At 51.6% G+C, this 18,911-nt stretch overlaps 2 protein-coding genes across 3 annotated transcripts in view; both read left to right on the top strand.

Moving 5' to 3' along the window:
- Nucleotides 1-1,334: 1,334 nt before the first annotated feature.
- OSBP2 (oxysterol binding protein 2) overlaps nt 1,335-18,911 on the top strand; it is a 176,987-nt gene continuing 159,410 nt past the window's right edge. For both annotated transcript variants that reach the window (XM_060121272.1, XM_060121271.1), the window contains exon 1: nt 1,335-1,808. In XM_060121272.1, coding sequence (XP_059977255.1) covers nt 1,468-1,808 — 341 coding nt within the window. In that variant the 5' untranslated portion in view covers nt 1,335-1,467. The remainder of the gene's footprint in view (nt 1,809-18,911) is intronic.
- On the top strand, nt 3,062-7,387 carry SLC35E4 (solute carrier family 35 member E4). Its single transcript, XM_060121277.1, has one exon. The coding sequence runs from the start codon at nt 6,361-6,363 to the stop codon at nt 6,814-6,816; it is 456 nt and encodes a 151-aa protein (XP_059977260.1). The 5' UTR covers nt 3,062-6,360; the 3' UTR covers nt 6,817-7,387.

Below are 18,911 nucleotides of genomic sequence, written 5' to 3'. Positions count from 1 at the left end.
TCAGCTTCCCTCTGCCTGTCTAGAGGGGGCCCGCCCTGGGCTGGGAGAGGGAGGAGGTGTTCGGGTTAGGGAGGGGCGAGGGAGGGGTATTAAGGGGCCCCGTGGTCCAACTCTTCCGGATGCAGAGGCCCCACGGGATAACTGTGGCCGGAGATTGGGTGGTTCCGAGACTGGTCCTAGGATGAGGTCTCCTGGGGGGAGGGTGTCCTTGAAAATGAAATCTCCTGAGAGGCTAGGGCTTTTTATTAGGCTACCTCAGAAAGATACCCCAGGGTCTCCCGCCCTGTGTTCATCTCTATGGGGGGCCTGCCTTGGCGCTGCGTGGGGAGGGGCCTGATCCCCCACCGGTGTGGGGAGGGGGGACAGACAGGCTGACCACTCCAGCTAGGAGGAGGTCTGCTGACGGAGGTAAAGCTAGGCTGATGGAGGAGGAGCTGCGAGCGGGCGGCGTGGGGGAGGGGCGAGACATCCCTCTCGGCTTCGGGGGCGGAGCCTGGACGGAGGTGGCGCCTGGGGCTCAGCCCAATTTTCCGGGTGAGGCTCGAGGGGCGGCCGCGGAGGCGGGGCCTAGAGCACGGAGCCTTGCTCTCCGCCCGAACCTGGCGAGAGACCCCGCCGCAGCCTGAGCCGCCGGGAGCCGGAGCTGGCGCGGAGGCCCTGCCGGAGCCGAGCTGAGTCGAGCTCGCCGCCTGACACCGGCCGCAGCGCAGGCCGGCGCGTCAGCCCGCCGCAGGGTCTGGGCACTGTCGGAGGTAGCGAGCCCGTCCACCGGGACCACCGGCACCACCGGGCGCGGGAGCCCGGATCGCCCTTGCAGGCCTGGCCTGAGCACGCTGGAGGACCTGGGGTTTGGACTGAAGAGAAAAGGGATGGAGGATTCCATGTAACCATAGCGTGGGCACTAGAAGGGGAGAAGAGTGGAGACTTCGCCTGGCACGGGGCAGAGGTGCCCGGCGCTTACTAGGCCAGGCTTGAGCACCAGGGAGCCTGGCATCCCAGCAGAAGCGACCTAGGCTCTGCCCTGCCTGAGCCGGGGACACAGCATAGCTCTTGGACCTCGGCTGTCGTAGGCCGGGCACAAGAAGCAGTGTCCTCACCTGAGACCGAGCGGGATCTACAGTGGGGCTCTCTGGTGGCCCAGAGCTGGTCGCTGGGGAGCCGGCCTCCTGACCCGGCCCCACTGGTACGGATGTGCCGCTGCCCGCGGGAGCGCCATGACGGCAGGATGACCTCAGCTGAGGCAGTGGCGGTGGCTGGCGGTGCTCGGTGGGCCGGGATCCCCCAGTGGCCCCCTGACACCCCGCAGGCGCTGCGGCGGCCTGGCCGGGCCTGGGTGGCCGTGGCAGCGCTGGTGTGGCTACTGGCGGGAGCCAGCATGTCGAGCCTCAACAAGTGGATTTTCACGGTGCACGGCTTCGGGCGGCCCCTGCTGCTCTCGGCACTGCACATGCTGGCAGCTGCGCTGGCATGCCACCCGGGGGCACGGCGCCCCATGCCCGGCCGCACCCGCCGCCAAGTGCTGCTGCTCAGCCTCACTTTGGGCGCCTCGATGGCCTGTGGCAACGTGGGCCTGAGCGCTGTGCCCCTGGACCTGGCGCAGCTGGCCACCACCACCACGCCACTGATCACGCTGGCCCTGTCCGCGCTGCTGCTCGGCCGCCGCCACCACCCACTGCAGTTCGCCGCCATGGGCCCGCTCTGCCTGGGGGCCGCCTGCAGCCTGGCGGGAGAGCTCCGGACACCCCCAGCTGGCTGTGGTTTCCTGCTGGCGGCCACCTGCCTCCGTGGGCTCAAGTCCATCCAGCAGAGTGAGTACCCAGGACACTGGTCGAGGAGCTGGGGATCGGGGTGGGAGTGTGGCCTGGGTGGCCCTGTGAGGGGGTATGGCCATTATCCAGTTTTACAGATAAAGGAACTGAGGCGCATGGCTTGGGAAGAGTAAGGAACTGAGGCGCATGGCTTGGGAAGGGTCAGGAACTGAGGCTCAGAAAGGGCCAACCGCTCAGTGAGTTCCAGGCCCCAGACTTAGGCTCTAGAGGCCCAACCAGTGTTTCATCCAGTTGGCTGCCATAAATCTGTGGTCCATGTTTTGTCAAGCCTGGATCTCCATACCTGATCGAGGAAGTCACTGTATTGTCCCCATTTGACAGGTAGAGGGGCTTGCCCTGGGCCATGTGAGCAGCAGAGGCAAGATTTGAACCCAGGCAGGCAGACTTCATGCCGTCCAAGTGATGTGGCATAAGGCTGTGGACCCGAGGGAGGCCTGATAGTGGAGACTAGGGAAAGAGAAAGAGGGCAAGGCCATGAGCTGGGATTTGGAAGTTGAGGGCTTTTGCTAAGTCTGGGAAGGGCTGGTGTTTACTGGGAGCTGCAGTGTAACTGGTCCCATGCTAGGTGTTGACCTTGGGTCTTCATGGCAACTACCACCTTCATCCCCATTTTACAAGATGCTGGAACTGAGACCCAGAGAGGTTCGTGATTTGCCCACAGGCACACAGCTCCTAAGGACTGGAATCCTAGTCCATGTGACTCTGGATCTCAGCTCTGATGAAAGGGGGTTGGGGGCTCTGGACAGAGGGTAAGGTGGAGGCTCCAGGCCTAGACCCTGCTAAATCACTCTGCCTGAGGGTGGAGACCACCTTCCTGCCTGTCCTACTGAGGGTCCTTTGAGTCACAGCCTCCACCATCTCTCTGCCTCAACCCAAGGGTGCCCACTCAGGTTGGGGAGGCCTGGGTTCCAGCCACACCTGGGCTTGTGCTTCCTGGGCAACCTTGGGCAGAAGGGGAGATCTGGATCTTGTCTGGGCCCCATCTGTTTGGTGGAGGAGGTCAGAGTTGATAGTCACAGGGCTTTCTTGGTCTCCCTCCCTTTCAGCTCTGAGATCCTGTGACCCAGGCCTGGGAGAGAGAAGGGGCTGCTCCAAGGACCCTGGGCTGGGGTTAGGGCAGCCTGCAGCCAGAGAAGGTTGAAGTCAGAGCTCAGCCCTGCCTTACAGTCATCGGAGCCAGGACCCAGAGTCCCTGTACCCATCCTCCAGGGCCCTGAGGTAGGGCCAGAGCCCAGTTCTATTTTTGCCTTCAGGTTACATGAGAGCTGGGACCTGAGCTCTGGGCATGAGTCAGTGGGAAACTTGACCTTGTACCCTGCCCTGGGCAGGGCCAGAAGGCTGGGAAGGCCCCAGCCTCAGGGTTCACATCACGCCTGCTAAGGCCCAGTGCTTCTCACACAGGAGGAGCCCCAGCCTGCAGGACAGGCTATGGCCGGCCAGACCTCAGGCACATGGACATGGGGTGGCAGGTGCCTGGCATCAGGCTGCTCCTTGGCTCTGCCAGCTCTCTCCTTGTCTCCTGCCTGCCCCTGAGGCAGGTTGGTTGCTTGCTCCAGGTGCTCACAGCATCCTCTGCTTCCTCCATCAGGACTCCACATGCCTTGTATTATAGCCTCTTGTTTACCTGTCTGCCTCCCACCAGACAGGAGCTCTGAGAGGGCATGGCCTGGTTTTGAGGCAGCTCCATGTCCCCAGCACATAGCCTGGGGCCTGGCCCAGGTAAGGTACCCCTTAAATGGTGGATTTATTAATGGTCTGATGGCAGAATTGGCAGGCTGGTTAAACTCCTTGGCTCAGGGTGCTAAGGAGGGAGCTTAGGAGGCTGGAGGCCCCACCAACAGAGATGGGAGCCCAGCAGAGGTGGGGAGGAACAGACTAGAGATAAGGGGTGAGATGGGTTTTGGACAAGAGGAGGTTTCTACTGCCAGACTTTCCAGGAAAGTCATCAGGGCCAAATTTAGACTAGAGTGTGAATGGCTGACACCAGCTCCTTCCCTGAGGGCAGACTCCATGGGAGCAGAGGATGAAAGTCCAGAAAGAGGAGTGCCCAGCAGCCACGGGCAGGTCCAGCAGTTTCTCTCCTTCCTGGGCCAGTTGTGGACCTGGGGGGCTACACGGGGAGAGGAGTGATGCCACCTTCCCACTCACAGAAAGGCTGGGAAGTGGGGTGCCAGTGTGCTGAGACTTGTCCTCAGCTACATCCACCTGCATGAGGGAACAGCCTGACCCTGCCCGCTGAGCTCTCAGGCTGGTGAGGAGAAGTAGAGATCACAAGGCAGGGGAGAAGTGCTGGAGCCAAGGTGGGCATAGCTGTGGTTGGGTGGCTACTTCTAGGGGAAACCAGAGAAGGCTGCCTGGGGGAGGAGGCAGGCAGTGCTGGTGACAATAATGTAATAATAGTGGCGAACACTTGCTGAGCCCTCACTGTGTGCCCACACCATGCCCAGCTCTTCATACAGCCAGAGTAGGAAAGGGCGTTCTGGGAGGGGGAAGCAGGGCTTGCCAGGGCACGGGTGTCAGCCAGCTGGGGCAGCATGTGGGGGATGGTGACAGCTGCCGTGGCCAGCAGTTGCTGCTGGGCTCCAGGCCCTGCGCTCAGCACCTCACAGGCCCCCGTGAGGGGCATGTTGTCACCTTGCCCATGCTCCCACAAGAGGACAGGCATAGAGAGAGGGCGGCTTGTGTCATATCACACAGCTCGTGACGGAGCAGAGACGGGATAAGCCAGAAGCCAGCGGAATGGGGTCTAGAGAACATTTGTCCACAGGTGACTGAAGCTTGGCGTGTTCAGATGCTGAAACAAAAGTGTCTTTGGAGGAAGAGAAGTTGTTTGTTTTTTGTTTGTTTTTGGCCACACGTGTGGCATGTGGGATCTTAGTTCCCCAACCCCACGCCCCCTGCATTGGGAGCACAGAGGCTTAACTGCTGGACCGCCAGGGAAGTCCCAGGAGAGGTTGAAATGCAGGGTTTGGTGGGAGCTGGCAGAGGAGGGGTCGCTGAGGAGGCAGTATGACAGACTGGCATTTTGGGGCCCCGGGTGGGTGGCCTCTGGCAGAGGATCCCTGCTCTTTCCCTGGACTGCAGCAGAGGGAGGCAGAGGGCTGGGTGGGATGCAGAACAGGAGCAAGTGGCAGGGGGAGGAAGTTAGGACCTTCCTGCCTGGCTGCCTCTCAGAGGGTGAAATTTGCCAAAGGTGAAGTTCACCTGAAATCCTAAACACCTTCCAGTGATCGCACCTTTAACAGGCAGGCCACAGGCAGCTCGTAATGGTGCTAAATTTGGAGCGGACGAACAGGAGGCATTCCAGTTATCTGTTCATTTCTAGAAATGCTTGACAGAAGGACTGTTGCCTAGAGAACAAAGCCAAAACATCAGAATGAAATGGAGGGAGAAATAAGATTTCCTATTCTAAGCATAGCCTATGAGTAAGCGCCTCTGTGGGTCTTTGGAAAGTGTGTGTCAGAAAATGCATAGAGGCTCAGAGAGCCCTGGGAGGGGATGGGGAGCCATGACTCATCTCTCTCCACAGAAACTGTCTCGTTGCCTTCATGCAAGTACTATCATTTCATCTGAGCCGGGTGTGATTCTATGATGGGCACCACTGGTTTTGTGAACCAGCTGGGTGGTAATATGAATACACACACACAGGCACACATGTGCAAGGTGGTAGGATCCCCTCTTCCCTCGCAAAGACTAAGGTTTCCTCTGTGTCCTGGATTCATCTTGACAAGCCCCAGCGTTGGTAGCAAAAGATGCTGATTATCAGCGATAAACAGTGAGTGACAGCCGGGAGCAAACAGTGACCTTGTTGTTCCCTGTATCCCAATGGTCATAAGTGATCGAACATTTGATTCAAACGGTTTTTATTATTTCAAACTCTCTATCTTTTTTAAGCTAAAGGCCACATAGCTAGTAAGTGACAGAACTGGCCTGCTGGTGGCCTGTCCCTACTCTGGCATGGGAGCTGCACTGTGGGGCTGAGGGTGCGAGAAGGGCTGAATCCAAGAAAGCTGGGTCGGGCCGCTTGGTTCAGGGCCTTCAAAGTTGGTTAAGAGCCCAGGATGTTTTTCTCCAGGGCCTGGGGAGCCCCTGAAGAATTTTTTTTTTCACGGTTATTGATCAGTGGGACATCACAAGCAGATTATTGTTTCAGCCTGTGGGAGGAGTAGGTGATAACGCTTATTTGTTTTATCTTTTTACATTTACTGAGCACTTACCTTCTAAGGGCTTTGTGTACATTATCTATTTTAATCTTTACAACAACCCTGCATGTTTAAGGTTTTATTATCCTCCGATTTTGCAGGTGAGGAAACCTAGGCCTGTAGAGGTTAAGTGCCTGGTCACAGGTAGTCAGGAGCGGACCCGGGTCACCACTCAGGCAGTCTGACTCTGGTTTCGTGACCTTCTCGTTACAGAGCCGTAGCCACTAATTCCGCCTGAGGGGTTGGGGCAGGCAGGCTTCCTGGAGGATGGGCCGAGGAGGAGGTTGTGCCGGGTTGGCCTCGTGGGGGTTGTCTCGCGCCGGGTGCTGATGGCTGCTGTCCTGGTTGCAGGTGCCCTGCTGCAGGAGGAGAGGCTGGATGCGGTGACCCTGCTGTATGCCACCTCGCTGCCCAGCTTCTGCCTGCTGGCAGGCGCGGCCCTGGTGCTGGAGGCTGGCGTGGCACCGCCGCCCGCCCCCACCGACTCCCGCCTCTGGGCCTGTATCCTGCTCAGCTGCCTCCTGTCTGTGCTCTACAACCTGGCCAGCTTCTCCCTGCTGGCCCTCACCTCGGCCCTCACTGTCCACGTCCTGGGCAACCTCACTGTCGTGGGCAACCTCATCCTTTCCCGGCTCCTGTTTGGCAGCCGCCTCAGCACCCTCAGCTATGTGGGCATTGCGCTCACCCTTTCAGGAATGTTCCTTTACCACAACTGCGAGTTCGTGGCTTCTTGGGCTGCCCGCCGGGGCTTCTGGCGGAGAGACCAGCTTGGCAAGGGTCTCTGAGACCTGAGGGAGCACAGGGACCACGCGGGACTGCCTCAGCCTGAATCCAGCCTTGGCCCGTGGCCATGGGAAAACGGGGAGAGTGGGCAGCCTCTGGGGCTGTCGGGGGAGATGGGTCTTCCTGCAGGGCCACCTTGGAGGCTGGAATGGGGACTCCCAGAGAGACCCACCTCCTGTCCCTGCCTGCCTCTCCTCATCACAGACCCCACTCACCACTGGATGGTGGGTCCAAGCCCGGCACAGTCACTGTGCTTGTCAGAGTAATTATTACGATTAGTATCAACTACTACGCCGAAAACTGCTGGCCAAACTTTTGAAAACCTCACCATGTTCTAATGATGAAGATGATGATGATGGTGATGATGATGATGATGATTCTTGGGGGGTCGCACAATCCTTCCTCCAAGAAATTGGGGAGGCAGCTAGGAGGCCCAGGGAAGGGCTTCTTTGCTGCTGGGCTTCCCTAGGGAGTTGGGGTCGTCTGTGCCAACTCCAGGCAGCTGCTGTGGCCTCAGCCCTGGGCCCCCCAATTTTGGGTCTTCCGTCCTCAAATAAACTATTTTTGCTTGTACACCTGTGTCATTCCTCGGGGTGGCAGCCAAGGGCCGATAGCTGCCAGCTGCCCACAAGGAAACGAGGACCCCCCCCCCGCCTTATCAACCGGGGCCTGGCCAGGCCCCCACCCCAGCCCTCTGCTCCGGCCCCTGCACGCCATCTTCCCGCAGCCCCGGGGGCATCTCCTAAAACACACTCTTTGTGTGGCTCCACACTGCTCTTGGGACAAGGTCAGAGCTTCCTACCCCAGACCATAGGGCCCTCAGGGCCTGGCCCCACAGCTTCACCAGGCTCCTCTCCCCTCTCCCCTCTCCCCTCCTTGGGCTCCACCTTCCATCTGCACCCGCTTCCTTCAGGTCCACCCCCCTCAACCCCCGACACCAAGCCTCCCCACCGGAGCCTCTGCACGTGCTGGTCCCCTGTCTGCTGTCCACTTCCTACATCTGCTTCTCCCTTTCTCATGGCGAAACCCTTGCCTGGGGGTGAAAACCCAAACATGCAACCCTCCTCTAAAAGAAAAACCAAAAAAGAAGCCTGAGGAAGGAAGGGCCTGGACGAGGGGCCGTGCCCAGGGTTGTGGGCGCAGAGGGCAAGGAATCGAGTGGCTCCATGGAAGGAGGAGCACTGGGGGGCGGGGGCACCTGGAGGGCTGGCCCAACTCAGCTGCATCACGTCTCATCCTTCCCTTGGCGGTAAGCACTTAACTCCTGCTACCTATCTGCCCCTGCTGGGGGCTGCCTGTTAAAAACCATAAGGTCCCTGCCTGGGTTAGAGAGACCTGGGGCCTAATCCTGCTCTGCCTGCCTCACTGTGTACTTGGGGTAGGTACCTTCCCTCCCTGAGCCTCAGTTTCCATATCTACAAAATGGGCTGATGATCCCCGTTGGGAGGATTCCAGTGAGGAGCCTGGTAGGCGGGGCCCGGGGAGGAGAGAGAACGATGGGGCCAGTGGGCTTGGTCCTTATCTTGGGCTAGTCATCCACTCTCTCTGAGGCTCTAGGCTCATCTGGAAAATGGGAGGATGGGAGTTAGACCAGGCCGGGGTTGGGGTCTCGGGGGCCTGGGACTCAGGGAGGAATCATGCATTCCTTCACATAGCCAGAATTCGTGGAGGACTGCTGTGCCAGCCAGTGGTAGACAGGGCTGCATGGAGGGTCAGCCCCAGGCTGGGTGTGGGGGCAGTGAGGGCCTGGGAGGCACCCGGCCCGGGCAGGACAGGCGCAGGGTTTCCTGGCTCTGGCCTCAGCCCAGGCCCGTCTTGTGGAGGGGAAGTGGTCCTAGGCTGAGTCACTCACCACCCACCCTCCCTGTGACTTAGAGATGCTACCGGCCCAGTCCCGTCCCGGTGCAGCCTGGATACCTCCGGGTTCCGCACTGAGGCTTGGCCAGACAGGACAGAGGATGAGTGGCTTCAGGTGGGTAGGGCCTCCTTGGTCCTCAGGACCCTTCCCCATTCAAGGAGCCCCCTGCCATAGTAGGAGCCTCCTGCAGCGCCCTGGCCCTGGCTCCCGGGCCCCAGGCAATGCTTGGCTTTAGAGTGAGCCTCCCGTCAGATCAGAGCCAGCCCCTGGCGGTTGTGGGGCCAGAGTGGGGGGAATTGGAGCTGTGCTTGACCTGGGGCCACCCAGCATTGAGGTGATTCCCTCAGGGTCAGAGTTAAAGCCCTCCCTACCACCCCTGCCAGCAGTGGGCACAGTGAGCACTGGCCTGGCAGTCAGAAAGCCTGGGTTTGTGTCCTGGCCCCCTTTCTCACCTATCTGACCTGTCTGGTCTCTGCCGGCTTCACAGGGATACTCACAGGGAAGGGCTTATCAGGTGATTCCCATTGACGGCCCTCTGGACTCTGCTTCTTACTTGTTCTGTTTCCTCGTGCGAGACACTTCACCTCCTCAGCCTCCCTCCTTGTGCCCAGTCCCTGCTGGGAAGCGATCTCTGGATAACAGATGTCACCTTCCTTTGGGGGCGGGGGGGATGTCTCTTCCCTACCCTCACCCCTCCCCTGCCCCATGCCAGGCTGGGTTGAAAGCCACAAAGCTCATGCCAGCTCCCTGCACCTCTCCAGGCAGGGCCCTGAGCACATCCCACTCTCAGAACTGCCTGCTCACCGCTGTCTTCCCAGCACCAGCACAGAGCCTGGTGTGGATGGAGTAGGTGGGAGAGAATACCAGTCAAGAGCAGGGGTTGGACCTGGGTTCAAACCCCAGCCCTGGTGTGTCTGAGCTGTGTGACTTTGGGCGGGAGTCTTCCCCTCCTGTGGCTCTGCGTGTTAAGTGGGGGCAGCGGCAGAGCCTCACCCGTCTGGCTCTGGGAGGCGGCAGGAGCTAACATACATGCCCAGTGCTTAGCGACAGTGCCTTAAACTTGTGGATGAAAAATTAACCAGTCGATCTAAGAGAGAAACGGAAATTTTATTAGAGCCAATTTGAGGATGATAACCCAGGATGAGCATCTCAGAAAGCTCTGAGAACCGTTCCGCCCATTAGCAGACCAGGCACAGTTATGTAAGGTTTTTTTAAGACAGAGGGCTGTACATCAAATGACATATTATTGACAGTTTACATAATCCAGATCTAAGCATCATCATGGTGGGTCATGTGACCCCTTACAAGATCAGGAAGGGGTGTTATCTTTTAAGGAGTTGCCTGGATGCTGGAAGAATGTTGCTCTTTATGGTTGACCAGGTATTCCTGCCGATGCGGGAGGTTTGGTCGATGCATAAATGCAGATACACAATGCACAGTGTGGGGAGAGAGGAGGCCAAAAGGCAGAGAAGAATTTTATATGTTTAGGTTTATCCTGTCTTGCCATTAGACATGAATTTTATTTCACAAACCTAACAGGTCCTCGAGCCATGTTAGCAGACTGGCTCACTACAAACGCCTCCCAGTTCCTCTTCCAAGACTTCTCTTGCTGCCCCCACCCCCAGGCTTCCCTTGCACATCGAGGGCCCCAGGGCATGCTCTTGCCCCAGCTCCCACCCCCTCACCCTGCCTTGGAGGAAGCTGGGTCTGTGCTGGGCATCCTGCCATTGTGGATTCAGAACAAAGCTTCTGCCTTGTCTCAGCCCCAGCTGCCAGGGGGCCCCTCCCACCCTCCCCAGGGGGGCCTTGAATTGTCATTCCAGGGGGCCAGGGTAAACAAGGACTCTTGCTCCCAAATCAGCTCAGGGATGCCAGGGACTCCACCATCACACTGTTCCTGCTCAGTTGTAAATACTTCTGAGAAATAACACAAAATACAGTGGACAGCCATGGAAGGTTTTGAGCAGGCAAGGACTGTGATGGAACAACAAATGTTTTTTGATAATGGCCCTTCAGTTTGGTCTGGATCCTACGTGGAGGAGAAATTGAAGGGGCTTGGGACAGGAGGCAGGGAGACAAGGGAAGAACTATTGTTGTGGTCCATTGAGCAGATGACAGTGGGGCCCGTGTCTTGGGCGTGGTGCAGAGTAGCATCACTTGTACTGATTTGGGGTAACAAGTTATCCCCAAACATTATGGCTTAGAGCAATGAATATAAATTATCTCAGTTTCTGTGGATTAGGCATTTGAGAGTGGTTGAGTGGAATAGTTCTGACTTAGGGTCTCTCATGAGGTTGCAATCAAATGACAGCAGGGCTGCAGTCATATAAAGGCTTGACTGTGGCTGGCAGGTCCACTTCTAAGATGAGTCATTCACATGGCTGTTGGCAGGAGACCTCAGTTCCTTTGCCATGTGGGCCCTTCCACAGGGCTCCTTGAGTGTACTCATGGCATGGTAGTTGGTTTCCATCAGAGTGAGTGATTCAAGAGAGCAAGAAGCCACAATGTCCTTTTTGATCCAATTTCAAAAGTCACACTCATTTCTCTAATATCTTCATTTATTAATTCAAATTATTGTCATTTCTCTGATGTCTTATTGGTTACAAGTCAACCCTATTCAATGTGGGCCCTCCCACCTTGACTACATAAGGGCATGCACCAGGAGGAGGGGATCATGGAGGTCAGTTGAGATCATTGAGGTCACCTCTGAGGCTGGCTACCACATCAGCTTGTTGAGCGAGTGAGTGAGGACACAGCCTGGGGCCATGCGGAATGAGTCTGGGAGCTTCCTGCTCCAGGCTGGATCTCTTCAGCTACACTTCTGAATCCTTCCTGACACAGTACTATACAATCCTGGCCCGCAGCAGGCACTCGGCAAATGCTTGTCTCTGTGACGGCTGGAGGCTTCTTCCTCTGGTCCCCACTGCAGGCAAGGAGAAGGCCTGGGCTCCTGGGTCTGGTAGGTAAAGCTCTGGTTCTCTGATGTTTCCAAGCCCACTCCCCGTGACCTCTCCAGCTATATGAGGCCACCCCTGCTCCCTGTGCCTGATGGAGCCTTCCAGTACCTAGGCCTCCTTCTGCCCCCTCCTGACTGCCACAACCCTCATGTGCCCCCTCTCTCCCTCTCCAAACACTGCCAGCATCCCAGTGGGTAGATTCTGGCTCAGCAGTACCTGCTGCCTGGGCTGAGCACTTCTCTTTATATGTTTAAACTTTCTTTGGTGGAAGAACCCTTGTCCATGCTTCTTATGCTGGAGCCCGATATCAAATAAGCCAAAGCAGAGTTGCCCTAGATGAACCAGGAACCCCGCACACCTCTGCCAAGTTTCCCAGGTGAAAACCACAGATCTTGTTCAACCCTTATACACATAGAAAACTAAAGCCCAAAGAGATGGCCTTAGTGCACTGGGCTGCTATAACAAAATGCCATAGACTGGGTGGCTTATAGACAATGGAAATTTATTGCTCACAGTTCTGGAGGCTGGAAGTCTGAGATCAGGGTGCAGGCATGGTCGGGTGAGGGCCCTCTTCTGGGTCACAGGCTTCATTTATAAGGGCTTCATTTATAAGGGCATTAATCCTATTCTTGAGGGCTCCACTCTCATGACCTCATCACCTAATTACCTCCCAAAGGCCCCACCTCCCAATACTATCACCTTGGGCATTAGGTCTCAACATATGAATTTTAGGAAGACACCAATGTTCGGACCATAGCAGCGATCTTGCACAAAGAGGGAGCAGCAGGGCGAGGTCTTCATCTCCTAATTCTTGGGATTCTGCTGTTCCTTGCTCCCCACTCTGTTGTGAAGAACAGAGCCAGAGTGTGAGGTTATAGGGGTGTGCGGGGTCCGGCCCAGGTTCACAGGGGGTGTCTGCCGGATATTCCCCAGCTCAGTCAGCAAAACATTTTTTTCTTCAGGGGAAAGGCATTATAGATATTTTGCCAAGGGAAGTCTAGAAAGATCTGTGGTAAGAGGCTTTTATGTGTGTTTAAAGCTTTCTGCTTTTGCGTGTCTCTTGGCACCTGTGAGAGGGGGAGTAGGATGGTGTATTAGTCCAGGTCCTCTGAGAAGCAAGCACCAAGATGGGATTAAAAGTGCAAGGATTTTATGAGGGCAAACATTTGTGAGAGAAAATGGGAAGGGGGCTAGGAAGGCTAGGAGAGCCCATCAGACTGTGATGCAAGTGGAGGAGAGAGGGAAGGAAGTTTGGCGGGAAACGTTCTTGACCACACAGCTGACAGCAAGGAAGCCAATCAGAAGAGTCCATGTCTCCCAGGACTGGGCCTGCCTTGGTATCCCTGCTATACTGGGGAATTGGCTAGAAGGAGCCTGAGGGAAGTCTAGTCTCAGCATAAACATGGCGATGGATTTCAGAGTGTCACGGCGGGGCCCTTGTTCGGTATTGCATCCTGTAATCGGAGGCCTGTGGGACACGTTCTGTGGCCACCCCAGATGGCATGGTGACTCCCATTTTACAGGCAGAATTCCAGAAAAATTCCAGGGTCTGCCTGAAGTCACAAAGCAGGATGAGAATCCTCACCTCTCGACTCTCATCCCGAGCTCCTTCCTGTGTGACATAAGTCCGCAGTCCAGAGGTGGTTGATGGATTCTTAGTGCATCTGGACTTAGCATCCCAGTAGGTAAGCAGGGCTGTGTGCTTCAGGGTCAAGAGCTACCTGTCCCTAGATTTGTAATGAGATCACCACCTCAACAGAGGTTGTTCAGGAAAATCCTCAGGGCCACCGTTTATCTGGCAGGGTATTATGAACTTCACAGAAACGTCTCACACCAAATTTAATTGACTTTAATTCATCATAAAGAAAGAAGGTGATTCTGTACTTTTGAAGTAGGAAAGTTAAAAGTTCATGAAATCAGAGGCTTGGAATCTCTGCTCCAAGCCAGGCTGTTGGACTGTGAGGGACATTTCATTCTCCCCTCTTACAGGATTGCGTTAAAACTCCAACATGACAGGAATCCCAATGGTCAGGACTCTGAGCTTCCACTGCAGGGGGGCACAGGTTTGATCCCTGGTCAGGGAACTAAGATCCAGCCTCTCTACCCTGAATCCAGAGGAACAGAGTAGACTGTTTGCAAAAAAGGACGTGGACCCTCTCAAGAGGTCTCAACCTCAACTTCTTCCACTTGGGATGTGAAATGCTGGTCCTGCCATATCCAAATCTGAATATTGAAAGAATAATTTAAAAAGGAGGATCCAAAATTATATTTTCTCAACTATGAACAAAAAAAAAATGCATAGAAAGAAGGAAATATACCACAATACCTAAGTGTTGACTTGGTTACTGCTTGAGGATAGTATTGTAGATGGACCGTATTTATTTTCCTTTTTCCACAAATGAGTATGTAGTTTTAAAAATACATTTCTTAGGGTGCCAGTTCTGACTAAGATAGAGTAAACATAGTCTGTCCTTCCCACTGAATGCAAATAAAAACCCTGGGCAGAATGCAGGAAGCAGCTCTCTGAGGACTCTGAAAAAGAAATGGTAGCATGTGGACTGGGAAAGGGAACCAGAACTTGGAGTATAAACAATCTGGTGGTGAGTCTCCTGTTTTGCTTTTTGCTCCTGTATCTGCTGGCCTGGTCTCAGAGGCAGCGTGACTCCTGGAACTGTGCAGTGGACATGGAAAGAAAGAATTCCAAGAGCAGCCCTGTCTTTCTGGTCTAAGGAGTAGGAAGGAAGGCCTCTTCAGGACAGAAAGAGTGAGGGAAATCTCTTTTTTTGTTGTTCTTTTCTCATATAGTCCTGTCCCCGGGCAAGCCTCATACTGAAGTTGAAACTGGGCAGCAGAAGTAGCAGTAGCAGTGGAAGCCGGGAAAGCACCTAAAACTCAGAGGGGAATCCTTTTGTCTGACCAAAAGAACTGTGGCTTGAAAGGTGTGTGTGCTGGGGAGGAATCCCCTTGCTTTTTTCTCTCTGTTCGTCCTGTCACCTGGTCCTAAAGCAGAACCGGTCACAGAATGTATGCAGGAGAGCAGGGAGGCTAAAAGCCCTGATTTCTAGCTGGAGGACCAGGGAAAGGGTGGTCTTGAAAACTGGGGAGTGTGGGAGAAACTGTGGAGAGGAGGAAGCTTGAGAAATGGATCCCACAGGCTCACGTGTATGGATCTGACCCTAAACATTACTGCAATGACTTTGAGAATGAAACTACTATGCAGACCACCCAGATTTCAGACTGGGACCTGGGTGGCACAAGCTTAGGGCAGATTTGACTTATGTTGCAAAAGTTTTGAAAACTGATAATTGAACTATGGCCCTGTTAAAAAAAACAAAATTCAACTGCGTAAATTTAAAAAATCTTATTGGCTTTATTCAGTGATTCATGAATTGAGAAGTATCCAATCTAGCAAACATAAAGAGCTCTGAGGAGCTGTACAAAGTGAAAGACTTTTATAGGCAAAAGGGAGCAGAAACAAGGAAGTTATTCTAGGCAGAAAATAGCATTGGTTATTGCAAGGTTACTTTCCTTTAGGGGATGGCAGGGGTCTATCAGGCAGATTACCTAACTAGTGCTGATCAGGTGATTCCTGTTTGGTTTAATATTCCATTTCTGGGTTAGCTGAAACTAGTTAAGTCTCAGTTTGGTGATGTGGGGCTTAGCATAAATGACTCCATTTGGGGCCTGTTGTCTTGTTTTTAACAGACCACAGGAGGCAGACCAGAACTGATCCTAAATGGATCAAATGCCTCCTAAAACAAAGACTCAACATTTTCCATAGGATTTAACCAAGACCTAGAGTCTCACAATATAATATTCAAAATGCCCAGGATACAATCCAAAATTACTCTGCATACAAAGAACCAAGAAAGTCTAAACACTGAGATGACCCAAATGTTGGACTTATCAGAAAAAGACCTTAGAAATGAAAAGATAGAAAGTCTCAACAGAGCAATAGAAGATATAGAAAATAACCAAATTAAAAATTTTAAACTAAGAAAATACATTAATCAAAATTTGAAAATATATTGGATGGCCTTAGTAGCAGAATGGCAGAGGAAATTCAGCGAACTTGGAGTCAGATCCGTAGAAATTATCTGTAGTGAGCAGAACGTCCACCTCTGCCAAATGCCCTGTTCCCTGGAACATGTGACCGTTACTTTACATGATAAAAGAGAGTTTGCAGATGTAACTCAGGTTATGGACTTTAAAATCCGGACTATCTAGATTATTGGGTGGGCCTAGTCTAATCACATGAATCCTTAAAAGCAGAGATTTTTCTCTGGCAGGATTCGGAGGTGCAGCAGAAGGAAAAGTCAGAGGTATTCAAAGCTTGAGAGGGACTCAACCCACTTTTTTTGGAGGGGCCACATGGAAAGCATTAAAAGGAATGTGGGCAGCTTCTAGGAGAACAGAGCAGACCCCAGCTGATAGTTAGTAAGGAAGTGAGGTCTTTTTCAACTACAAGGAACTGAATTCAGTCAACAATCTCAATAAGCTTGGAAGCAGAATCTTCCCCAGAGCCTCCAGTAAAAAACACACATGATTTCAGCCTTAGGAAATGCCTTGATTTTGGCCTTGTGAGACCCTAAGCAGAAGACTCAGTCAAGCCCAGCCAGACTTCTGACCTATAGAAATTGTGAAGTAATAAATAGGTGCTGTTTTAAGCCACTAAGTTTGTGGTAATTTGTCATAGCAGCAAGAGAAAACTAATACATTTCCCAATATGAATAGCAGTGAGAAGTAGTAAGATATTACGTTAAGTGGATTATGAAAAGTTATATGTATATTATAATCTCTAGTGCAACCTCTAACAAAAACTATACAGAATTAAAGTGGAATACGTAAAAATATTAATAATTCAAAAGAAGGCAGGAAAAGGGAAATAAAGGAATGAAAAACAGAAAGGACAAATAGAAAACAATAAAATGGTAGACTTAAATCTAAATATCAATATTTTGGGCATAAACACACCAATTAAGAGACAAATTGGATGTATTAAAAAAGACCCAACTACATGCTGTCTACAGGAAACACACTTTAGGTTAAAAACAAATGGATAGGGCTTCCCTGGTGGCGCAGTGGTTGAGAGACCGACTGCCAATGCAGGGGACACGGGTTCGTGTCCCGGTCTGGGAGGATCCCACATGCCGCGGAGCGGCTGGACCCGTGAGCCATGGCCGCTGAGCCTGCGCGTCCGGAGCCTGTGCTCCGCAACGGGAGAGGCCACAACGGTGAGAGGCCCGCGTACTGCAAAAAAAACCCAAAAAAACCAAAAAAACAAATGGATATAAAAAGATGTATCACGCAAACACTACTTAAAACAAAGCTGGAGTGGTTATATTAATGTCAGACAAAATAGACTTCAAAAAATTAAGAAGGATAAAGAGACAGTGCATATTGATAAAAGGGTCAATTCACCATGAAGACATAACAATCCTAGGTATGTATGCACCTAAAAACAAAGCTTCAAAATACATGAAACAAAAAATAATAGAATTGAAAGGAGATGTACACAAATCCACAATTTTCATTGGATACTTCAACATTCCTCTCTTAGTAATCAATAGAACAAGGAAAAAGAAAACCAGGAAGAGTGTAAAAGAATTGAAACCACCATCAATCAACTGGTCCTAATTGACATTTATTGAACACTCTATCCAAAATAACCTTTTTTTCCCCCAAGTGCATATGAAACATTCACCAAGACAGACCATATCCTACGTCATTAAGTAAACATTAACAAATTTAGAAGAAATGAAATCATATAACATATGTTCTCTGACCTTGATGGAATTAAACTAGAAACCAATAACAGAGAGATGGTTGTAAAATTTCCAAATACTTAGAAGTTAAACTACACATTTCTAAATAATACATGGATTAAGGAGGACATTACAAGGGAAATTAGAAAATGTTTTGAAATGGACAAAAATGAAAATGCAGTATATAAAAATTTGTGGGATGCAGGTCTCAAATCAATAATCTAAGTTTCTACCTTAGGAAATTAGAAAAAAGAGCAAAATAAACTCAAAGCAAGCAGAACTATGGAAATAATAAAGAGCAGAAATCAATGAAATAGAAAAGGGAAGAACAATAGAGAAAATTAAAGACACAAGGTAGGTAATTCTTTAAAAAGATTTTTTAAATTGATAAACCTCTAGCCAGACTAACAAAGAAATAGAGAAGACAAATAATCAGTGTGGAGAATGGAAATGTGACGTCCTATAGACCCTGAAGTTAATAAGGATATTAAGGGAATACTATAAACAATTCCACATGCATAAATTTGACAATTAGATGAAATGGACCTATTCCTCGAAAATCACAAACTACCAAAACTCACCAAAGATGAAATAGATAATTTGATTAATCCTTTAACTATGAATGGAATTGAATTCTTTGTTAAATCCTTCTGAAAAAGAAATCTCCAGGCCCAAATAGTTTCACTGCTGAAGTCCAGCAAACATTCAAAGAAGAAATAACACCAATTCACACATCTCTTCCAGAAAATAGAAGAGAGAATACTTTCCAACTCTTCCTTAACTTAATAAAGGGCAACTACAAAAAGGCCTATAGCTAACATCATAGTTAATGGTAAAAGACTGAACACCTTCTAAGATTAGATATAAGGTAAGACTTACTATAAAAGCTACAGTAATCAAGATAGTGTGGTATCGGTAAAGAGACAGACACGTATCAAACAGAATGAAGAGTATGCAAAGGGCAGCTCAATGCACAAAGGACAGCCTTCAACAAATGGAGTTGAAACCATTAGACATCCACGTGAAAAAATATGAACCTCAAACTAAACCTCACACCTTATACAAAAGGATCATGGAAATAAGTGAAAATTTTAAACTCTCAAACATTAGAGAAAATCTTTGTGATATTAGGTTAGGCAAAGTGTTCTCAGACGTGACACCAAAACAACGATCCATAAAAGGAAAAACTGGTAAGTAGCACTTCATCAAAATTTAAAACTTTTGCTCTGAAAAATACACTTTTAAGAGAAATGAAAAGACAAGCTAGACTGGGGAAAAATATTTACAAATCCATATCTAATAAAGGACTTGTATCCAGAATATACAAAGAATTCTCAATATTCAATAGTGAGAAAACAACTCAATTTAAAAACGGGTAAAAAAGTTGAATAGACACTTCACCAAAGAGGGAATGTGGAAGGCAATTAAACACACAAAAAGATGCTTAGGGCTTCCCTGGTGGCGCAGTGGTTGAGAGTCCACCTGCTGATGCAGGGGACACGGGTTCGTGCCCCGGT

The sequence above is a fragment of the Lagenorhynchus albirostris genome, chromosome 14, assembly GCF_949774975.1.
Source record: "Lagenorhynchus albirostris chromosome 14, mLagAlb1.1, whole genome shotgun sequence".
Lineage (NCBI taxonomy): Eukaryota > Metazoa > Chordata > Mammalia > Artiodactyla > Delphinidae > Lagenorhynchus > Lagenorhynchus albirostris.
This window is presented reverse-complemented; position numbering and strand designations above follow the sequence as displayed.